Genomic DNA, 22,890 nt, shown 5'->3' on the forward strand with positions numbered 1-22,890 from the left:
CGCAATCGGCAACCGCTGGCTGAACGAGCCCCTCCCCGTGTCCCTCCCCGCCCACGGCCGTCTCGCCGCTTTCCCTGCCAAAGAACGCTCGCTCGCCCATACCCGGCGCGCCCCCGCGGAACACGGCGAGACGCACGTCCGCCTCCTCCGCGGCCGCGCCGGCCCCCGCCCCCGCGCGCGCTATAAGAACACGCCCTGGAGCGACCGCGAGCGCCTCACCGCGCCGGCTCTCCCCTTTCCCGCACCTCGCCCATGTCCGTTCACCCGGGAGGGCTCAGCATCCTTCGGAAGGACTAACACTTCTTCCCGAGACCTGAGCCCGTCCCCGCGGTGACCAGCCGAGCCGGCGCACACGTCGCCTCCGATCCCGGGGCTCTCACCGCCGAGCCCCGACCCAATTTAACTAACTACTAGGATCCATCGGTAGTAGCAGCACCGTACCACTAGTGCGGAGCACAATGGCGGGCTCCGCCGTCGTGTCCGTGTCCATCCTCCTCTTCGTCCTCCTCGCCACCGCCGCCGCGGCCACGCCGACCGACGTCGCCATCGACGAGGCGTACGCGCACCTGGTCAACGTCACCGGGGACCAGGAGCACTGGGCGGAGCGCGCCGAGGTAGCTCGCGCGTACAACCGCGCCGCCTACATGAGCGACCCCGTCGCCGTCATGGACCGCTTCGAGGACGGCGGCGTGCGCACGGACGAAGCGGCGACGGTGCGGTCCCCGTCCCTGCCGCGTAAGTTCCGGGCCGGTGCACGGCCACCGACCCCATCGACCAGTGCTGGCGGTGGTGCCGCGGCGACTGGGCCCGGGACGACCGGAAGCGCCTGGCCAGGTGCGCCATCGGCTTCGGCGGCCACAAGGCCAACGGCGGGCTCGCCGGCGAGTTCTACGTGGTCACCGACCCCACCGACGACCCCGCCAGCCTCGTCGCCCTCCAACCGGGGCAACCTCCGGCACGCCGTCGTCGAGGACCGCCCGCTCTGGATCACCTTCGCGCGCGACATGGTCTGATGGTCATCTAGCTCAGCAACGAGCTCATTGTCACCAGCGACAAGACCCTCGACGGCCGGGCCGCGCAGATCACGCTGCAGCACGTGAGCAACGTCATCCTCCACAACCCTCCGCATCCACGGCGCGAGGCCGCGCCCGGGGGCGCCGTCATCAGGGACGGCGCGAGGCCGCCACTTCCGCGCCCGCGGCGCCAGCGACGGCGACGGCGTCTCCGTGGTCGGGTCCAGCAACCTCTTGATCGACCACGTGTCCATTGCACGGCTGCGCCGACGGGCTCGTCGACGTCATCGGGGGATCCACCGCCGTCACCGTCTCCAACGGCCACTTCACCAGGCACGGCCGCGTGATGCTCTTCGGCGGCAGCGACGACAGCCCGCGGGACAAGATCATGCAGGTCACCGTCGCCTTCAACCACTTCGTCAAGGGGCTCGTGCAGCGGATGCCGCGGTGCCTCTACGGCTTCTCCCACGTCGCGAACACCGACTACACGCACTGGCAGATGTACGCCATCGGCGGGAACAAGAACCATCATCAGCCAGGGCAACCGGTTCAGGGCCAGCGACGACGGCAGCTTCAAGGAAGTCACCAAGAGCCGTTGCCCTGATATGGAAACCTCTTGGCAAGAGAGAGCACGCGACCTACAGCGAGTACAAGGACTGGGTGTGGAAGTCGCAGGGCGACCTGTTCCTGAACGGTGCCTTCTTCAACCCCTCCGGCGGCCAGAACGAGCGCCGGTTCGAGAAGCTCGACCTCATCCAGGCCAAGAGCGGCCAGTACGCCGAGTCGCTAACCAAGTTCGCCGGCGCGCTCAACTGCCGCGTCGTCAAGAAGTGCTACCCAGCCCGGATGACGATGTAGGTGATTGATTGGGTTGGCGATCGATACTTTGGTTCAGGTTGAGTAGAGCTCTTGTGTTTGGATGATATCTGTAATGGTCAACCACTGCTTGCCAGCTGCCAGCATGGTCCTTGTGACACATACGGCTTGGCTTTTTTGTGGTACTCGTGGTGGTAATACCGAGGGTGTGGCAGTGCTTCGCACAACTAAAATCATGTGTCCATCGAAATCATAATATGAGATTGTGGATTTGTGACGAGGTAAAAGAGGTTATTTGGAAAGTAGCGATTGACATGTTCTTTGGGCTTGTTTGGATATAAAGGGATTGGAGTGGAACGAAGGGGACAGAATCCAAAATAAACTAATTTGCCCTCCAACCCCTCCCATTCCACTGCTATCCAAACAAACCCTTAGTGGGGACTATCTCTGGGATCCTAAAAATTCGTCGAAACCGAGCCTAAGGGGATGCTTGTTCATGTCCATAACTTGTCACGCCACAAGTTGGACGCACCACAAGTTATGTCGGGCATGGTAGTGCTTTGCACAACTAAAATCATGTGCCATGTGCTGCATGTGAGCGGTTGTTTGAAAAGTGATGATTGATATGTTTTTAGTGTGGACTGCAATCCTAAAAGTTCAAATAAACTCGGACTAACTGTTGGGGATCTATAGGTAATATATAGGCTATAGGTAATATATGGGTTCCTTCTTTGTATGCACACGAGTGTTTTAGCTTTTAGGTGCTCTCAATGTTTGATTTTTGAGCCATCCATCAGCTTAGCTTTGTAATAACAAAAAAAGAGAGAATGTTATTAGGGGGTTCTTACACCTTAAAATTTTAACTGTAGTATTGAAAAAACCCACCACACTAGTTTTCGAAGAAATTAAAAACACATTCATTTGGAGGATTTGAAACTAGCAATTTGAATCGGAAAAACAGAGGGAAAATTGCACTATTCAATTTAATGATCATCTAACACTCTAAATTGAACCAAAAGTCCACGCCAAATACACGTGATATATGACTTAATTTAGAATTCAAAATACCGAAAAACAAGTAAGCAAGCCTAATTATTGGGGATCTATGGTAGTTTGATTTTGATGTGCACTTAAGAATTATATATCACTCATATCAAATTTAGCTTTGTAATGATAAAAAAACAATTGCTATTGGAGGGTATTACACCTTATCTATTTTCTTAACATTGTAGTGTAAAGAAAAGACACCATGTTCTTCTAGCAAACTAACCACATCAATGAACAAAAACAAAAAAAAATCTAACATTTTATTTTAAATATTATTAAACTATCTAAATTAAACTCAAAATTCTGTACAAAATATGATTAATGTATAGCTAAATTTGAAGAATACAATAACATAATATATAGAAATATATAAGATTACAATTCAACTTGTATTACAAGATGATTTGCTTTCATTTATCAGTGAAGACTGCATGCATATGAGCAACTAAATCAATCTATTAAAGTAGTGATGTAAAAGAAACATGATCGAAGTTGCAGAGACTTAAATAGGGGTATTTTATGTGTACTCACATCAATACCTATGATTTTATATAAAAAGTTTAATATGTATATAATATAGTTGATAAAAAAGAGTATATGTTCATTTTTCATTCTTATTGGAATTTATAAGAGTGCAATGAGTTTCCATTATTTTCATGTTGATATTTTTGTATTATTATTGTATTAAACTTAAAAACATAATAACGAACACCCAGGTCCAAAAGACTAGTTATGCCACTCATAGGTTGGGTAAAGTTGTAATGGTATGAAACGATCACCATCAGATCTATATCGTCGGACACAATCAATTTATAATTATTTTTTGGTCAAAACTTCGCATAAAAAATGATCTTTGAGTCTAAACTAATTTCTTACAATTTTTGTATGATGTGCATATATGTTGATTATCATTTTGTTGAAGCACAACAAAATAGTTGGATAATTAGGATGTGATTAGAAAAAAGAAAGCATCTTCCATGGTGTGTGTAATAATGTTTATTATACATATTTAAGTAATGTGTCGCATCATCATTAAATTGAAATATATGTGTCCATGACTAGATTGATTGACAAATATCCTTGGACCTTGCTTAGATAGGAATCAGAAAGTACATCATACGAAGCACAGAGATTTACAAAGGTTCGGGTCCCTAATGAGTTAACCCTAGGACATGATGTGTGTGCATCTTGTATATATGATTACCATCGTTTATGGGCACATTGATTATCATGATATCTCTTTTCTCAATCATAACGAGATATCTGGAACCACCATACCCTTGTACTCGATAGATATTTTTCAACACATATTATATAATATCTTTCAATTAGAAACATTGGGCTTCTCATAAGAAATGCAGTAGTTCAAATAGTCTATTATTTAACTCCAAAACTGTATATTGTCTCGAGATACGTGCAAATATTCTAGCCAGTTTTTGTTCTTGAGTAACATTTTGAGCTAGTTGAACAGACACTTGTACTAGTCACGTAGATTAGTGAAAAATTCAAATTCTAGTCGGTTTACTTGCTATTTGTTAGTTTGGTTGGCGCCCATGACTGATGGTTGCCATCTTGCATTGGTGCACACAGCATACACCTAGCTACGTTTCCTATTGGATGACTAGGTACGTCATGCGATCTACCGGTTCGAATGCAAGAAATATCTTCCTGCTGCCTACTTGGCAAATGTCTTTGGACCTTGTGCCTGTGCACCAAGCTAGCTGTATTTGGGTTCACCAGGACAGGCCCTGAGCTTGCCAAAGTGAGGGATGGAGGGAGGTGACACTGTAGTAGTGATATGTTTTTTTGAAAGAACTGTGGTAGTGATATGCTGGGTCCATCAGTTGAGATGTAATAATTGGAAAGAGAAGCAGGAAGATTAATATATGGAACCATCTGAAATATTGGGCTACCACTGATGTTTCTTTAAACCGAAAAATTGGTAGTAATGTATAACATACTTTTAAAAAAACACTATCTGAATATTGAGTTACCATTGATGTTTTTTTTCACCATGTTGTTGACTTTAGACATTTGTGCCACCTCCTTCTTCCTCGTCTCTACGATCTATTTCCACAGTGCCATTTCCCACTCGGTCCTCTCTTTCCCGTCTCCACCATTACCTAGATCCACTAAGACGATTTCACCTAGCCAGCGCTGCAAAGCCCCCAATGCTATCATCACCATGCACTATCCATGGCAATGGCGGTGCCACCAACACCTCGCCGCTCCGTTGGAGCTTGTCTTGAACAGAGAAGAAGGCTAGTTGGTTGAGCGCGAATCACTAGATGCCTAGATGCGATGGAACCATCCAAAATTAGGTGTCTTCATCCTCTGTTCCATTGTTTTTTGGATGAAGGAGCTGAAGCAGGGTATATGCGTACTCAGGGACGATTCAAGCAAAGCAAAGCAAGCAAGCACGCATACAGTTTGTGTAAAAATCAGCGCTAAAATGTACCAATCGATGTATAAAAGGCCATGCACCGCATTCCATCCTTTGCACACACAAATTCCAGAAACGGCCATATAATTAATTACATGTCCATCCAGAACCTATATGTGTATATGGTTTGGTTTCTCTCCTGTGTAGTCCTTGATCCCACAAATGCAGAGTATGGCGGCCTAGCACGGCTTGCCGGCGCGGCAGTTGAGCGTGCCGGCGAACTTGGTGAGCTCGCCGACGTAGCTTCCGTGCCTTGCCGGGATGAAGTCGAGCTGGTCGTACTTGCGCTCGTTCTGTCCGCCGGACTCGTTGAAGAAGGCCCCGTTCATCATGACGTCCCCCTGCGACTTCCACACCCAATCCTTGTACTCGCTGTAGGGCGTGTACTCCCTCTTGGTCACCTCCTTGGCGTTGGGGTCGTCGGGGGCGATGAACCGGTTCCCCTGGCTGATGATGGTGGGGTTCTTGTTGCCGCCGATGGCGTACATCTGCCAGTGCGTGTAGTCGTTGTTCACGACGTGGAAGAATCCGTAGCGGCAGCGCGGCATCCGCTGCACGAGCCCCTTGCCGAAGTGGTTGAAGGCGACGGTGACCTGCATCATCCTGTCCTGCGGGTTGTCGTTGCTGGCCCCGAACAGCATCACGTGGTCGTGCTTGGTGAAGTGGCTGTTGGAGACGGTGATCCCCGTGGACCCGTTGACGACGTCGATGAGCCCGTCGGAGCACCGGTACATGGACACGTGGTCGATCCAGACGTTGCTGGACGAGAGCACGGAGATGCCGTCGCCGTCGCTCCGGGTACGCAGCCCGTAGTGGCGCTTCGAGTCCCGGATAATGCCCCCCGAGTGCGGCGCCGAGTGGTGGATGTGCACGTTGTGGATGATCACGTGCGACACGCTCTGCAGCGTGATCTGCGCGCCGGTGATGTGGACCTGCGCGCCGCGGCCGTCGATGGTCTTGTTGTCGCTCACGATGAGCTCCTGACGGAGCCGCACCACCATGTCGCGCGCGAACACGATCCACAGCGGCCGGCCCTGGATCACGCCGTACCGGAGGGTGCCCTTCCGGGGGATGATCATCTCGTCGTCGCTCGCGTCCGTGACGATGTAGATCTTGCCGCCGGCGCCGCCGGTGGTCTTGTGCCCGAACCCGCGCGCGCACAGCGCCAGCCGCTGCCGGTCGGTGGCCCAGTCGGCGCGGCACCGCCAGCAGCTGTCGATGGGGTTCGTCGCCGCGCACGGGCCCTGGTACCTCCGCAGCGACCGCCGCGTCGTGGCCCGGAGCGTCTCCGTGTTGAAGCGGTTCATGGCGGCGATGGGGTCGCTGACGTAGGCGGCGCGGTTGTTCGCCCGGGCCTCCTCCGCCCGCTCCGCCCAGTACTCCTCGTCGGAGGTGACGTTCGACGCCGCCGCCGCCGCCGCCGCCGCGACGGCCGTGGCGAGGACGTAATAGAAGAGAATGGACAGAAGGGGGCTCCTGATTATTAGGGCCGCCATTGTAGTGTGTGGACGCCGGCCCGGCAGCCGCCCGGCGCCTCGATCGCCGCGGGGGAAAGGCTCAGGAGATGTGTATGGTGTAGAAGGTTCCTGAGCCCTCCCCAGCGGGTGGACGGCGGCGTGCGGCACCGAGGCGCGGGTCTGAGGTGCGCACGGTTGCGGTGGCGGTGTGGCGGTGGTTCCGGTTGCGGGTATATATAGCGGCTGCAGGCGTGACGCCCCCTGGGCTTTGGCTGGACGTCGTTGCGGCTGCTCTGTTTGGGAGTTTGGGGCGCGAGGAGAAAGGCCGGCCACAACCCACAAGTTCTGTTTGGTCCTGTGACCTCCTGCCATTAGTTAGGGAAGAAATGAACCGTCGAATCTTGGCAGGTAGTCAAGGTCAAAGCTCTGTCCCAATCGAAAAAAGGAAAGCGTGAATTTGCTGCCATTCTTGTGATTGGAAAGCTGGCGACATTCGTGCAATCAACGGCGAGCAGCACCCCTTCTTTTCCGGCTCGTGACAGCACTGTGTCATCTTCACCATCGCCGACGAGAGCTTCGCAGCCCGGCGGAGACGCGAGGCTTCCGAGAAAGGACCGTGGGCCCAAACACGATAGGACGCTCATTCACATGCAGTCCAGCCCAGTAACCAGACTTCAACGGCCCGTGAAGCCACGCGCTACCCTTGCCGGCTTCGCGCCATCCGAAAGATACGCATCCAAGTCCCGAGTCCGAACTCGACTCATCCTTCACGACCAGCAAACGGATTCCGATCCTTCCCCGACTCGAACCAACCATGATCCCCGACCATCGATAAATCCCCACGCACGGATGTGCCAACCACAAACACGAGTAGAGTCATCCAATCTTTCCCTTCGCCCTCGCTCGCTCGATCAACAATGGTGAAGTTTGACGTGGACGACGATGGAGACTTCCTCGACCAGCAACCAGACCAGGGTGACTGCAGCTTCATGTCCGATGATGACGACGATTACCTGGACGGGCAGTCGGACCAAGGTGAGGACGGCTTCATGTCCGGCGATGACGACGATTCGTCTCTCCACGAGCAATCATCATCAGACCAAGAAGATGACTGCAGCTCCATGTCCGACGATGCCGATTCGTCTCTCGACGAGCAATCGGACCAAGAAGACGACGACGACGACTTCTTCGACCAGGAACCGGACCGCCAAGCTAACATCTTCATGAAGTTCCTGATGGGGGCGATCCGCCGCTACACTGACCGCGGTTTCCACTCGCCCGCCGGCGCCGGCGGCGAGGACGGTCCTGCGGGCACGTTCTCGCAGCATTATTACGTTGTCAACTTCACCGGCCGACGAGTACCACGTCTTCGCATTCGCAGGTTCCCGGCCGCCGAAGATTACGCCGTTGAGCTGGACGAGGACGACCCGTTCCCCGTGCAGGCGCCGCCGGTCGCTGCGTCGGAGGCAGCTGTCGCAGCGCTGGAGGCAGCCGAGGAGCCAGCCGACGACTGCTGCCCGGTCTGCCTGCAGGATGGTGCGGCGCCGGGCGCCGCGTGGACGCGGGTCGCGCCGTGTGGGCACCGGTTCCACGCCGCATGCGTGGCGCAATGGCTGCGGGTGAAGCTCAGCTGCCCGGTATGCCGCCGCCCGGCCGCCGCCGCTGCCGCTCCCACCGCGTGCCGCCGTGATGACGTGGTGGAGGAGCCCTCACGCTCGCTCCCGATCCCGGACATCGTCGAGGAGATGTTCTCGATTGGTTACGAGGAGTCTTTGGTGTTAGAGTGCACCTCGCGTTGGATGGAGTTCATGGGCACCTTCCGCCTGCCGTCGACTGGGAATTCTTCGGGGGTATCAGGCGGTCCAGCATGAGCCTGGATGTTTTCTGATCTACGAGCGTGTAAGCCATCGATCGAGAAATTTAGCATATGCGTCCAGCATGAGATCTTAAAATCTATGTAGAAGCAGAATCAGTGGAGACTTGCACAAGTGTGACGGATCCACTTCGGATTAGCTTGATTAAACATGGTTAAGTCGCCTAATACACGACACTCATGCCTTAACCAAGTCAACACGAAGTGCCGTCGGATTTCATCCGATTTAACCACTTGAACAGGACCGAATTAGCAAACTCACACGAAGGTGAGCGGTTCCAGAGAATACAACAAGTCCACTGAGTTAAACAATTTTGGCTATTTTAGATCAATATTAAAACAATCATCAGAGTTTTACAAGGTTTCAAGGAAAACAACAGAAGGTAAAACAGGCGGAAGCTAAATGTAGGGGTCGGACGTCCTTGGTGAGGCTTGCCAAGACATCAGTGATCCCTCTCCTCGCCGTCCGAGGAGGGATCCCACTCAACCGTCCAACCCGGAGGGAGTTGGGGCGGCCAAGTGCCAACAGAAGAGGGCTCGAGAGCAGCAACTTCACCTGAAAAAGAAAAAGCCACAACAAGGCTGAGCTACTAAGCTCAACAAGACTTAACCGACAGGAGTACTACTTACTCCACCACTTCTAGACATGCAAGGCTCTTTGGCTGAGGGGTTTGTTTGCCAAAAGCACTATGTAGATCCCTATTTTTAAGTTTTAGCTCAGGTTCTAAGTTCATTATCCGGTCTAAGTTAGCAACTTACTCTAAGCAAACATAGAACCAACCAAAGGTATATATATAACATAATCAAGACCATGTCATCATCAGGTTCCTTTATTACTCAGGGTAGCATAGCGATCAAGCAGTCTCAAACTGTGAGAAGCAGATGAATCGATTCGAGTTCTTTAACCATGCATGGTGAACCTAACCTCACAACATCCGCGCACCACCGAGGGTTTCTTCCTGTGTCGGCCTTCTCCATCAGTCCCCTAACCCGTGTCGGGCCCATTTCCTTTGGTGCAAGGTTCCACAGACCCGGCCTCTGCCGTTCTGTGACCACGCTTGCCATCACGTGCGGCCGCAGGGGAAACTCCGTTCCAAGGACAATGGGGCGACCGCTCACGTCTAGGTTCGATCCGGTACTCGGCTTCCTCATCCCATAATAAGTATGAGGTTAGTACCTTCAAACACTTGATTACGAACACCACCGCTGTCGGGCCTTAGCAAGTTTTCATAGACAGACGGGGCGATCAGCCGACCACCAAAGAGTTACCCAAAACCTTGCCTCGTCCATCGTCCTTATAGTTGCAACAGAAGAGGAACAACCAACTCCTACAACTCGCGAGTGACAGGAAAATCACTCGGCTTTTACCGTTTCCTATTTAAGCAAAGCATCTACTCGGTCCAACAGCTAGTGTCCAGATCAAGGGATCTAAGTCATGCATCTACGGTTCCAAACAACTCCTATATGTAAATGCACAGACAAGATGAAGAAGGCATGCGCAAGTTTGGGAAACATAGGGGTTTCATGCATCCGGGGCTTGCCTTCGAACGAGGAGGAAGGGAAGGGATCTTCTGCGGGGGCGGCTTCGGCTTCTGGAAGCGGGAGCTCTACTGCAGCTTCATCTTCGGGCGCCGGGTACAACTCGTAGATACCGTCGGCGAGATGCAACTCTACACGAAATGCAATGCAAGGGTTAGTACTTTAGACGGTTATTTCAACAGCAACACTTGCAAGTTTTTAGCCCAGAAGGTTGTAGCAAGGCTACGGATAAGGTGAGGAAGTTCACTTGAGTTGGAGAAGAACAAGGTAAAAGGGTCGGATGGAAAGGAGCTTATGATCTGACCCTTAGACTAGAGGAATAGATGGGCTGGGGGTCCTCAGACTTAACGCAGAGAAGTCCCCGAGTTTTACACATGTACCCTCGGTTCAAGGAAAAAGATACAGCCGAGCCCTCGGGCGAGGCGGAGAAAGGGTCGGCGAAATAGACAGGGTCGGGCGAGACGGAACAGGGGTCGGGCGGACAAAAGGGTCGAATGAGATGGAAAAGGGTCGGACGAACAGAAGGGGTCGGACAAGATGGACAAAGGGTCGGCAGCTTACCTTCGTCTTACAGGTGAAGCTTGGGGTCGGGAAGAAGCAGACTTGGGTGGAGGGACTAAGGCTTTGAACAACGGCGAGGTCTGGCGGTGCTCCGGCGGCGGCGGTGCTTCTTGTGGACCACAAGCAAGCTCTTGCGCATCACGGAGGAGCAAGCGGCTAGGTGGATTGGGGATGGCGGTGTGGAGCGGAGAGGAGGGTTCCTCCGGGACTTAGGCGGTAGCGCTGCGAGCACGAAGCAGAGAGCAAGGCGGAAGGGCAGCGATGGCGAAGGGGAACTCCGGCGGGGCTCCGGCATTCCCTTTTATAGCCATGCGGACGAGAGAGAAAGTTGGGGCGGCACGAAGACCGGAAAGAAACGATGGAGTGCGCTGCCGGGGCGGCGATTGAGCAACGAGGGCGGTGGAGCTGGACTTCGGGGATGACACCGGCGGTCATTGGGCACCGAAGACAGGGCGGCGCAGGCGCGGTTTTGCCGGTGGTTGAGATTTGGCGGAGGCGGGCGTCGTCGTGCGGTGGATCTGATGGAAGTGACCGGGAAAACGGCGCTAGAAACGAGGTTGCTCAGGTGAGAAGACATGCGGCTGCGGTCGCGCGGGCGAGCGCGGAGCAACAGATTGTCGGGGGCGCCGCTCTGACAGGGCGGAAAAGGAGCGGTCGCTGCCGTGGTCTGGGTTGGCGGAGGAGGAATCGTCGCGTAGCGCGGACCGGGGGCGGCACGACTGTGGAGGGGCGACGGAAAAGACGGGTGGCATCGGGCTCTGCAGCTGGGGCTCTGGCGAGGTGATGATGGGCGCGGGCGGCGAGGCGCTGCAGAAAGGGTTGCAGAGGGCTTCCGCTGCGATTGGGGAAGGGGGCACGAGAATCCATCCGGTCGCGGCCGGCGACGGGGCGGAGCGGCGGGTGTCGGAGGAACGAGCCACGCGGCGGAGAAACTCTGAAGCGGGCATGCAACTCGAGTGCTTCTGTCGCGGGAGATCTGGGGGAAAGATCTTTGCGGGTCCACTGGTCAGTCTCGGTTGGTCCACTGCTCAGATAGAGAGATAGATTGCTGGGAAGACTTAGAAGGATTCGGCGGGTGAGTTGGGGTCGGCGGGGTTGGGACTGGGAAACCAGCGGAGAGGGGTCGGGTCTCAGGGTCGGGACCGGACTGGAGGTTGAGCACTTAGACTTGGTAAAGTTGAGACAGGGGATTAGGAACTCAGATTAAGATTAACTCGAGAGATTTTTAGGTCGGTCGTTACAACAAGACAACCAACAGGAACAAGCCTTTTGTTTTGGAGATAATTTCTTATTTGATACCAAATAAATAACCCATTCTTTCCTTGGTTCTCAAAAAATTTTAGTTCTCTATTTGACACCGAGTTCAACTTTCATTCCTTATACGACACTCTGTTGTATTTTTCATCTGGGAACCGTTAAATACCCTGCGAAAAGATGATTTTGCCCCTGTGGGTCCCACCACCCTTCTCCATCCTCTCCTCCCATCCTCCCTCCTCTGCTCCACACTGCACGGGCCTTCTCCCTCCGCCTGGACACGCCGCATGGCCGTCCGTCTCAGATGCAGCCCGTCCTCCGCCCACGCCATCCATGTTGCGCTCTGCTTCCTGGACCGTCACTGCAGCTCGTATGCCCCGCCGGCAACGGCGACGGCCAGTGCGTCACCCCCGCGCCCGCAAGAGAAGGATTTGCAGCGGCGTAGGTTCGGCAGCGTGGAGCTGGCGGAGCCCGAGGGGCCACCTCCGACGGCAGCGGCAGCGTTGAACAGTCAGGAGAAGAGGGAGCGGATGGAGGAGGTGGACTTGCGGCTCGACGTGGCGGCCACAACGGCGGAGGCCTCGAGCCCGGCCAGGCACTCGCAGAGGCAGGCGGCGCAGAAGCCCGTGAAGGATTCCCCGGGGTCGTACACCTCCTGCACCACGCATCCCCCCTCCTGCTTCCCCGCGTCACACTCCCTCGCGCTCACCCTCTCCCTCGCCCCCTTTCCCCACACTTCTTGTGATGTCGCCTCCTGCCGCATGGTCCTGTCCGACCGCCGCCTCGCTAAACGGCGCGCCTCTTCGCGCTGGCACCGCTGCATCTCTGCCCTGGCAGCGTCCGTCTTCCCTCCGCTCCACGGCCTTGGCTTCCTTACTGCCCCCTCCCGTGTCCTCTGCCTCGCTGTGGGCGCCGGCCACGCGGTCGACGCGCTCCGGTCCACGAGAGTGGTGGATGTGATCGGAACCGACCTCGTCGACTTCCCACCACTCGTCCACTGCGTTGACCCCCACCGTCTCCCGTTCTCGAACGCCGCCTTCGACCTCGTGTTCTCGGATGACCCCTCGGCGATCTCCAGCGCGGAGGGAGAAGGCCCGTGTGGTGTGGAGCAGAGAAGGGAGGAAGGGAGGAGAGGAGGGAGAAGGGTGGTGGGGTCAAGGGGCAAAATCATCTTTTCGTAAGGTATTTAACGGTGGTTGGATGGAAAATCGAACAGATTATCAATTTGGGAACGAAAGTTGAAGTCAGTGTTAAATAAGAAAGGAAAAAAGATTTTGAAGGCAAAGGAAGGAACAGGTCATTTATCTGGTGTCAATTATCTCAGGTATGTTTTGAGGTAGTATAACACTAGTCCTGGTAGGAGTAACTCTACCATCACCAAGCTTTTGTAACTTTCGTTTGTGATTGTACTTTCGATCTTATTCATCTCGCTTTACTTGTTGATGAACACGTACACTTGCTGTTGGTTACTTGGTTTAGTTGTCTGTTAACTCTAACTGAAAAAAACACCGGGCACCTTTGGAGTGTCACTGACATTTTGGACCATCTGAGCTTGATTGTGAGCACCACAGTTCACCTAATCCAGCACCAGTCACTGGTCAAAGCTGGGATGATCTGAATTTCTGAACACAAGGATTCACCTAATACAGTACCAGAATACCAGACACTTGACTGAGATTCTAACCTAAACACCACAGTTCACGTAATTGCAGTACTAGATTATAAATTATCAGAACCTTGTCTGAAACTCTGAACCACTCCAACTAGCAAACACACTAGCTTCATCACCACCGGCACCGCCGGACCGCCATGAGCTCCCGCGTCCGCGTTCTCAGCGTCACCCATGTCCGTCCCGCCGAAACACCCAACCCGCCGCCGCACGACGCCGACCACTCCATCAAGCTCTCGCTCTTCGACACCTTGTTCATCGCCCTGACGCCAATCCGGCGCCTCTTCTTCTACGAGGGCGACGACCTCCCTCCCTTCCCTGCCCTGGTCCGCACGCTGCGGTCCTCCCTCGCCGCAACGCTCGCTGTCTTCACCCCGCTCGCCGGCAGGGTCGCGGTCTCCCCGTCGGGGGAGGACGTCGCCATCGACTGCTCCCCGGGTACCGTCTCCCGGGGCGTCAGGTTCGTCGAGGCCGAGTATGCCGGCACCGCCGACGACGTGCGCCGCATGGCCGGTGCCGCGGAGCACGACGCCGAGGCGTACGCGCAGCTCGCGCCGGCGCTCGAGGTCAGCGCTCTCCCTGCCCCCGCGCTCGCCGTTCAGGTCACGAGGCCCGCCGCGGATGTCTCGGGCGGCGACGGCGGCGGGGTCGGAGCCTTGGTGGTCGGGGTGTCCGTGAACCATGTCGTGGCCGATGGCCGGGCGGTGTGGGAGTTCATCCGGGCGTGGGCCGCCGCGGCGCGCGGCGGCTCGACGGCCGGAACGGGGTTCGTGCCGCCGACGTTCGACCGCGCGGCGATCAACGGCTGCCACCCGAAAGCGGAGGAGGTGGCGCGCAAGTTCCTGCGCACCTTGGCGCCGGCATTGCCGACGGTGAGTGCCTTCATCGTGTCAGCCGTCGTCGTGTCGGACTTTGAAAATCGTCGGACGAAGGTGCCGTTTGGTTCGCTTGGCTTAGCACATGTCACGTCGAATGTTTAGATACTAATTAGAAGTATTAAACGTAGACTATTTACAAAACTCATTACACAGATGGAGGTTAAACGGCGAGACGAATCTATTAAGCCTAATTAATCCATTATTAGCAAATGTTTACTGTAGCAACACATTATCAAATCATGAACTAATTAGGCTTAATAGATTCGTCTTATCGTTTAGTTTCCATTACATTCGATGTGACGGGTGCTAAAAATAAGCAAAGGAACCAAACGAAGCCGAACAGTGTTGATTGTTGTCACGGTGGAAAATTACAACTTTTCCACATCAACGTGGCCACAAAAGTCAGATAGTGAAGACAACAGAGTTCAGTGTCAGCGTCACAGTGAAGTCTGCTCTCACTGTTCTCGGAGACTCTGCGCACGGGAGAAGACGACGAGGATCAAAGTTGATGGAGAGCAACCTGACATAAAAAAAGAATTTTGGTGCCCTGGATTTTCCCGACTAATTTTTCAGTTGAATTCACTTTTAAGACGTCAAATTTGGCTGCCTTCCATTTTCAATTCAGTTCCATTTCTTACGAGTTTGAAAACTTCGAGTTTGCATTGCAATCACATCATTTCATCACCGCATTTCCCTGCACAGCAAGATCCGGATCAGCGCCAGGCCAGAAGAACTTACCTGCTCAGCGCCAGCCAGATCCGCTCGCTGAAGCACCGCATTTCCCTGCACAACAAGGGCGCCGCCGCCGCCACCGCACCGGCGTCCGCCGCGAATCCCCCTACGACCAGCACCTACGCCGCCGTCGCGTCCCTGGTCTGGACGTCGGCCGTCCGCGCCAAGAACGCCCTCAACCACGCCGGCGACGACGCCTACCTCATGTTCGCCGCGGACTGCCGCGCGCGTCTGCACCCGCCGCTCCCCGGCGCGTTCTTCGGCAACTGCGCCAAGGCGTGCTACGCGAGGGCCACGGTGGGCGGGCTCCGCGACGGCGGCGGCGAGGCCCTCGCGCGCGCGGCAGCGGCGGTGCGGGAGGCGGTCCGGGAGCAGCTGGCGGACCCGGTGGCCGACGCCGGGCAGTGGCTAGAGCGCCATCGGGCGCTCCCGCCGGACAGGACCGTGCAGGTCGGGGCGTCGGACAGGTTCGCCGCGTACGAGACGGACTTCGGGTGGGGCAGGCCGGCGAGGGTGGAGCTCGCGTCGGTATTTGTGAAGGAGTTCGTGGCGGTGGTCGGTGCGCCAGATGGCGCGGTGCAGGTGTCCGTGGCGCTCGATCGGGACCGCATGGACGGCTTCGAGGCCAACTTCTTGTCGCAGTTGCAGTTGCAGTTGCAGGCTTCGTCATGACTCTGTGCTAGTATCACTGTCTTTCTACGTGATTGCACCGTATTTGACAAATAAGCGTTCCAACGTTTGTCTTTTTTTCATTACAAATCCCGACGCCTTCCTCTTCTCCACTTTTCTTCACATGGTTGGCAGTGTGCTGAGGTCCATGTTTGTAACAAAGAAATACAAAACATAGGCAAAAGGAGAAAATGCGGGAACATGAACTAACTGGAGTGGAGAAAAATAGGGTAGGAAAAAATGCATGAATCTTGTAGGAATGGGTGTTTGGAACAAAGGAGCGAGAAGCTTATAAGAAATTTGGAAAGTGGACGTTTAATCAAATCTGTTTATGCATCTTGCTTCTCAATCTCGTTTATCGAGCTTTGCTTCCCACTTCTAAACAACTGGCATAGGTTCTGTTTGTTTTCGGTTCTCACGACCGCGCGGGCGCGGGAATCGAACGCGTTTCGCGTTTCGCGTTTCGCGGTGCTCCGTCGTAAATGATGCGGGTTATGCTGCGCGCGGCGGCCGCCGCCACCGCGGTCCCAAACAGGGCCATATGGTCCCGTTTGACTGCTTGATCCAAGTAATGAGCATGGGAGCGTAGATTGTTTCTTTCAAATTGAGTCATCGCCGGTGATGTATCTGCATGTATAAAAGTATTTTTCTTGCTTTTTCAGTACAATGTGAAATTTCCATGGTGCTTAAGCAAGAGTTTGCTTGTGTCCAACCGCAGGAAATTTTTCTTTTGACTTTAGGTGGATGTTTAATTTCCTCCAAAACATACATGCGGTGAAAACCTTCGAGACAAAGGATTTGCTCAATTCTTTGTTCCAAATACCATGACTAGTGCTAAAAATGGAGGATCCCTAACTCATGTTCTTTTCTTTTGTAATTCCTTCAATCCAAAGGATTTAGGGTTTTTGTTTGTGTGTGGGTGTGAGTGTAAGCCATGAAATTGGATTGGGTCAATTTCTAGACCAAATTTGATTTTTAACAAAATAATTAGGGGTGATCTATTCTATAGAGCAAACTTGAGCATTGGGGGCATCCCCCCCCCCCCCGCCTTCCCATGGTGTTTGTAGGATAGGATTGAAGGAACCGACGCTGCGAAGCCTGCTAAAGGAGGCTATTACCAAGGTAGGGCCGGCCTCACTGGCAAAGTAGTATTTCGTGGGAGGAGGGGTCAAATTGTGTTGCACGAAAATGGAGCTTTAGGTCCACTCAAGAAAAAGCTTGCCCACCATTTTGGAAGATATAAAAAATTCTAGCCATGACATCAATACAATGAGATTCATATAGATGGATCCTTTAATACTCCCTGTTATTACAAATATAAATATTTTTTGTCCAAAGTCATATTTTTACGTGACTACCAATATGTAAAAGTTTATATAAATTGATGACACAAATTAGTATCATGGGATTCATTATTAAAAATATATTTATGATATATACTCCATTTGTTTTGAAATGTAGGTTCTGTTATTTTTGTTTTAAGTTAAAGTTCACTAACTTTGATCAAATTATAGAATAATGCACCAACATCTATTTGATCAAATAAATCAGGAAATACATCTAGTAACTGCTAGTACATTTATTTGGTATTGCAGATGTTAATATGCTGCATCAATTCCAGAATATAGCCACATTTATATTTTTCAAACCTTTCTAAACTTTGACCAACAATATCTTTAAAAATAATTTATTTTAAATAGAAAAATATTATATATTATAATTGTTGGTTTCATGTTAAATCTACTAACATTATATTTATATAATTAGTATTTATGATTATTTCGTTATTCATAGTGTATTAGTGACGAATTAGTGAATGATATAGCTTGGGTGGAAATGTAGAAGTAACAATATCAAAGGTGGGACCAATAATATTTTTGTGGTGGAGAACATTATTCAAACGTAAATTGGGTCATTTTCAGGCATCCGAAAATTCCGTGTTCGAATTCTTTTCTTCCATCCAAAGCAGCTGATCACCGTACGTAACAAATTTCGGTGGCTGCTACCCATCCATATCCATACAATTTTTGGCAAGAGCTAGCACTCGCCAACCTTGTTCTTGACTCCAGCTTCCACCATGAGCCCACGCGTGCGAGCTCTCAAGATCACCCATGTCCACCCCGCCCGAACCGGCGATCCGTCGCCGCCGTGCCACGGCGAGCACAAGCTCTCATTCCTGGATCTCGTACAGATCACCAAAACCCCGATCCAACGGTTGTTCTTCTACGACGGGCCGGACCTCCCGCCGTTCCCTACCATGGTCGCTTCCTTACAAGCCTCCCTCGCCACCACGCTCGCTGCCTTCCTCCCCCTCGCCGGGAAGCTGGCGTTCCGCCCCGCATCCGGTGACGTCGTCATAGACTGCTCCCGCGCCGCCGTGTCCTCGGGCGTCAAGTTCGTCGAGGCCGAGTTCTCCGGCGGCGCCGACGAGATGCGCAGCCTGGCCAGGGCGGACGAGCACGACACGGAGGCGTTCGCGCAGCTTGTCCCGGAGATCGAGGCCGCGCAGCTGCCCGCGCCGCTCCTCGCCGTCCAGGCCACGAGGCCCGCCGGGGAGGACGGCCACGGTCGCGCCGTGGTGGTCGGCGTGTCCATGCTGCACGCGGTGGCCGACGGCCACGCGGTGTGGCAGTTCATGAAGGCGTGGTCAACGGCGGCGCGTGAGGGATCGCTCGCCGCCGCAGGCCTCCCGCCGCCGACGTTCGACCGCGCCGGCGTTCGGCACCCCAAGGCCGACGAACTGGCCGCCACGGTGACATGCGTTTCGCGCCAGCCTCCCTCTGGTAGCACTGCTGTCACTTCCTTTGATCGTGTCAACAGCTACACACTTGCAAGAGTCAGGAGTAAAAATTTCTCAGTTCACTTTCTGATTTTTTCTTACCTGAACCACTTCTCATACATGGGCGCGTGAACTAATACGCAGCTTAGGCCACGTTCGTCGCCTTCCGCACTGGACGTCACTCAGCAGAGCAGGAGAACCTTCGTGCTCTCTGCCGGCGAGATCCAGTCTCTGAAGCAGCACATTCACCAAGGGATCAGAACCAACACCACCGGCGTCGAACCGTCGAAACTGCCGAGCACCTACGTCGCCATCTCCTCCCTGGCCTGGACGTCCATCGTTCGCGCCAAGCCCGCCGTGCGCGACGCCGACGACGCCTACTTCATGGTCTCCGCCGACTGCCGCCGCCGTCTGCGCCCCCCGCTCGGTGACGGCTTCTTCGGGAATGCCATCCTGGCGATCTTCGCGCGCGCCAGCGCGGGCGACCTGCGCGGCGAGGGCGGCGCCGGGCTCGCGCGCGCCGCCGTGGCCATCCAGGACGCCGTCCGCGAGCACCTGGAGGAACCCGAGGAGCCGCTGCTCGGCATCGAGCGGTGCATGGCGGTGTACCTCGCCATCCCGCCGGGGGCCCTCACGGCGATGGGCTCGTCGCACCGGTTCATGGCGTACGCGACGGACTTCGGCTGGGGCGCGCCGAGCCGCGTCGAGCTGGCGTCCGTGTTCGGCGGGGAGCTCGTGACGCTGCTGGACTCGAGGGCCGGCGGCGTGCAGGTGTCCGTGGCGCTCGACCGGGCGGTCATGGAGGCCTTCACGGCAAACTTCGTCGTCCCGGCTTCCGGTTCCGGCAGCGACGAGTGATTCCGGCCGTGGTCAACGATAGGAGAAAAAATCAGAAGAAATTCTGCTCAGAAATAGAGCAGCTGTTTTAATTTTCACGATAGAAACAGAGCAGATGGTGAAGAACGAAATCCCGATGCAAATTGCCATGTGGATTCAGTAGCCACATTGCCTCGAGCCCTCGATCATGTCCCGTTCGCTCGTCCTGGAAACTGCCCGGAACGCCATGGCGGACGGCCACCGCGGAGCGTCATTGCGCACGCGCAACGGGCCAGGCAGAGGTGGTGCATTGCCGCGGCGGAATACCTCGCCGGCGATCTGAGCGCTTATTCTAGAGCGGTGTCCTGTTGCTGGCCACGATTGCCGGCTCGCGGCTTGCCGGCGGGTGGACTTGCCGCGGGACACGGCAACCGGGGGGTGGACGGTATCTCATTTAGGTTGTATTTGGTTGCAGATGATTCTAATGCGGTGGTTCAATCAAGCGGTGTTCAACCAATTTGATCGTAATATGTGGTTCGCTCTAATTAATAGAATAATATATTAAATGGGATGATCTCATCCTGAATACAAATCACCTAACCAAATAAAAGAATCATTTCATACATGAATCAAATAATACAACCAACAAAACACACCCTTAGCGTCCGGGATGGTCATTTACCGTCCACGCCCAAGGCAGCTTAGGGCCGTCCAATCCGCAACCGACGGCCGTCCCCTCGTCCTGAGAACCTTCCGAGGTTGGATGCGAACGCCTCCATGTGCTCCGGACGGAGCGTGGCGGTGACCTGCACGCCGCCGTCCTGGGCGCCGAGCAGAAGGACGAGCTCCATGGCGAAGAGCGACAAGAGCTCCACCCGGGACGGCGCGCCCCACCCGAAGTCCGTCTCGTACGCCATGAACCTGTTCGACGACCCAGTGAACGTGAACCTCTCCCTGACCCTCGGAACCGTGCGCAGGGACTCGAGCCAGGCCTCCATGGCGCGCACCGGGCACTCGGGCTGCACGCGGATGGCGTCGCGGATGGCCGCGGCGGCGCGGGCGAGCCCGGCACCGCCGCCGTCGAGCAGGTCACGGACGGCGGCCCTGGCGACGCACGGCACGACGCAGTCCCCGAAGTAGCGCTCGTCGATGGGAGAGCCCAGGCGGCGGCGGAAGTCCACGGGCACCAGGAAGTTGGCGTCGCCGCCGGCGAGGTCCCGGAACTTGGCGCGAGCGACGGATGTCCACACCAGCGACGACACGGCGAGGTAGGTGCTTGGAGGCTTGTCCGCCTGCTCGCCGGTGGTCTGGCTCTGTGCCCGTATGTGCTGCTTCACTAATTGGATCTCACCAGCGTGGATCAGAAAGGTTCTCCTCAAACAGTCTGGTGGCAAGCACGAAGACGACGAGCTGATCTGGTCAATGGTTAGTTCAAATTTACAATCTCGCTTCGAAAAATTGTCGGGAAATGTGGTGTGATGGGAGTGAGGGAGAGAGATTACCACGGGCAGCGCCGGCGCAACTGTACGCAGGATCTTGCGGGCAAGCTCATCGGCTTCGGGGTACCGAAGTGGCGTCCGGTCAAACGCCGGCGGCGCGAGGTCCGCCCCGGCCCGCGACGGCGAGACCTCCATCCGCGACAGGGCTGCCCACGCCCTCATGAACTGCCACGCGGAGTGCCCGTCCGCCACGGCGTGGTGGAGGGCCACCGCGACCACCGCCGCGCGCCCGACGGCCGGCCTCGTGACCTGCACGGCGAGCACGGGCGCCGGCAGCCGCGTCGCGTCGAGCTCGGGCCCGAGCTCCGCCAACGCCTCCCTATCTCCCTCGTCGCTGCCGCCGCCGGCCACCCGGCGCATGTCTTCGATGCCGCCGCCGTACTCGGCCTCCACGAACTTCACGCCTGACGACACCGCGGCGGGGGAGCAGTCCACGACGACGTCGCCGGCGGCGGCGGACGGGCGGTGGGCGAGCTTCCCCGAGAGGGGAGGGAAGAGGGCCAGCGCGACGGCGAGGGAGGACCGCAGGGAGCGGACAAGGCACGGGAAGGCCGGGACGCCGGGGCCCTCGTAGAAGAAGAGGCGCCGCATCGGCATGACCCTGTTGACGAACAGGACCTCCATGAATGAGAGCTCGACGAGGCCGTCGTCCGGTAGCGACGGCGGCGGCGAGTAAGCGGCGGCTCGGTCTCGGTCCGGGAGGACGTGGGTGAGGCTGAGGATTCGCAGCCGTGGTGAACTCATGGCGCGTAGGCGGTGGGTGAGCTTTGGGTTCTTGGCTTCGGTGGCTACAGTGCAAGAAACAGCAAGCTGGCCAGCTCGCCGACGGCGGAGCTGACGTTTGTAGGGTGCAGGTGACTGCTCATCGACATTTTATTTGTATTGATGATGAAGGACTCGGGAGTGATGAATATGGGAATGGGATGATGCTATCTCGTTTTTTTATGCGTCTCGTGAGCCATGATGACAATGACATTGGCTTGTTTTGTTCCCCAGCTTCAGCGAGTATTGGGCTATTTGCCGGCGGTGCGCGCGCGTGAAACGACAAACGAGACGATGAGGCCCACGGTCGTCGCCCGTTCGCGAATTTATTTTATTTTTAGATTTTTTTATTTTACGCACAAATAAATAGTTAATCGAAAATTTTTCAGAAATGAACCTACGCCGAAGCGGCGGTAGCTCCACTACCGCCAGTTAAAACGACGGTGGTAGGGCGCCACCTCTACGCAGCCTTCTACCACCGTGTGAGATGGCGGTAACCTAGTTCCGCCGTTTCGTACGGCGTTAGCTGGTCTACTGCCATTTCAAACGGCGGCAGGTTCCAAGCACCTCGTTTAGCTGGGTTTATTTAGGTTTAACCTGGTTTATTTGGGTGTTGGATGCAATAGTCGTTTGAACCGACTATAACTTTATTTTAATTTTTTATTAGTTATTTTTCGTATAATTTTGTCTGATATTTTTAAAAGTGACAGATGTAGTTTCATTGCAATATGTAACTTCGTAATTTCAGAGAGGTAGAGTGATTGAACCAAATAATTGAAAATGACTTAACTCCCGACCATTAAATACATAGCTGTTTCCAGCGAGATTACAACGACTCTAGTGCGAACAATTAATTATATATTGCAGTGGCATGTGCGGTACGGATGCAATCCTAAACCAAGTGCCACATGCCTTAGGTAATTGAAATAGCTAGGAAAAGAGCCATACCTACTTTCTAGTAGAACTGGCTCTACGAGGACTGCGACGGCCCAGCTCCATAGTAGCCAGCACCCCCAGAGGATGGCAGAAACGGGGGGCGATCTTTGTTGTGGTGGTAGGGACACTTGCATCATAGATAGGTAC

The 22,890-nt window shown here is 54.6% G+C and overlaps 3 protein-coding genes and 2 pseudogenes across 3 annotated transcripts; 3 read left to right on the plus strand and 2 right to left on the minus strand.

Moving 5' to 3' along the window:
* The first annotated feature begins 239 nt into the window (after window positions 1-239).
* Window positions 240-2,105, plus strand: LOC101762835 (annotated as a pseudogene).
* A 3,221-nt stretch (window positions 2,106-5,326) lies between these two features.
* LOC101763247 (pectate lyase) lies at window positions 5,327-6,968 on the minus strand. Its single transcript, XM_004964477.2, has one exon. It carries the CDS (start codon window positions 6,813-6,815, stop codon window positions 5,499-5,501), a length of 1,317 nt encoding a protein of 438 aa, XP_004964534.1. The 5' UTR covers window positions 6,816-6,968; the 3' UTR covers window positions 5,327-5,498.
* A 6,606-nt stretch (window positions 6,969-13,574) lies between these two features.
* LOC101764053 (anthocyanin 5-aromatic acyltransferase) lies at window positions 13,575-16,135 on the plus strand. The gene is made up of 2 exons (XM_004964478.3): window positions 13,575-14,544; window positions 15,253-16,135. Exons 1-2 carry the CDS (start codon window positions 13,813-13,815, stop codon window positions 15,952-15,954), a joined length of 1,434 nt encoding a protein of 477 aa, XP_004964535.1. The 5' UTR covers window positions 13,575-13,812; the 3' UTR covers window positions 15,955-16,135.
* A 1,820-nt stretch (window positions 16,136-17,955) lies between these two features.
* LOC101763653 lies at window positions 17,956-19,729 on the plus strand (annotated as a pseudogene).
* A 352-nt stretch (window positions 19,730-20,081) lies between these two features.
* Window positions 20,082-21,934, minus strand: LOC101764459 (anthocyanidin 3-O-glucoside 6''-O-acyltransferase). Its single transcript, XM_004964479.3, has 2 exons — window positions 21,049-21,934; window positions 20,082-20,961 (listed from the first exon to the last, which is right to left on the minus strand). Exons 1-2 carry the CDS (start codon window positions 21,787-21,789, stop codon window positions 20,248-20,250), a joined length of 1,455 nt encoding a protein of 484 aa, XP_004964536.1. The 5' UTR covers window positions 21,790-21,934; the 3' UTR covers window positions 20,082-20,247.
* Window positions 21,935-22,890: the final 956 nt, after the last annotated feature.

This window comes from Setaria italica, chromosome IV, assembly GCF_000263155.2.
Source record: "Setaria italica strain Yugu1 chromosome IV, Setaria_italica_v2.0, whole genome shotgun sequence".
NCBI classification, from domain to species: Eukaryota; Viridiplantae; Streptophyta; class Magnoliopsida; order Poales; family Poaceae; genus Setaria; species Setaria italica.

Excerpts from the sequence above, each read along its gene's own strand:
- LOC101764459 (XM_004964479.3), bottom strand. The coding sequence starts at position 21,789 with ATGAGTTCACCACGGCTGCGAATCCTCAGCCTCACCCACGTCCTCCCG. Across the intron at positions 20,962-21,048 it reads TTGCGCCGGCGCTGCCCGTG|ATCAGCTCGTCGTCTTCGTG; the intron begins GTAATCTCTCTC and ends ACCATTGACCAG.
- LOC101764053 (XM_004964478.3), top strand. The coding sequence starts at position 13,813 with ATGAGCTCCCGCGTCCGCGTTCTCAGCGTCACCCATGTCCGTCCCGCC. Across the intron at positions 14,545-15,252 it reads TGGCGCCGGCATTGCCGACG|CAAGATCCGGATCAGCGCCA; the intron begins GTGAGTGCCTTC and ends TTCCCTGCACAG.
- LOC101763247 (XM_004964477.2), bottom strand. The coding sequence starts at position 6,815 with ATGGCGGCCCTAATAATCAGGAGCCCCCTTCTGTCCATTCTCTTCTAT.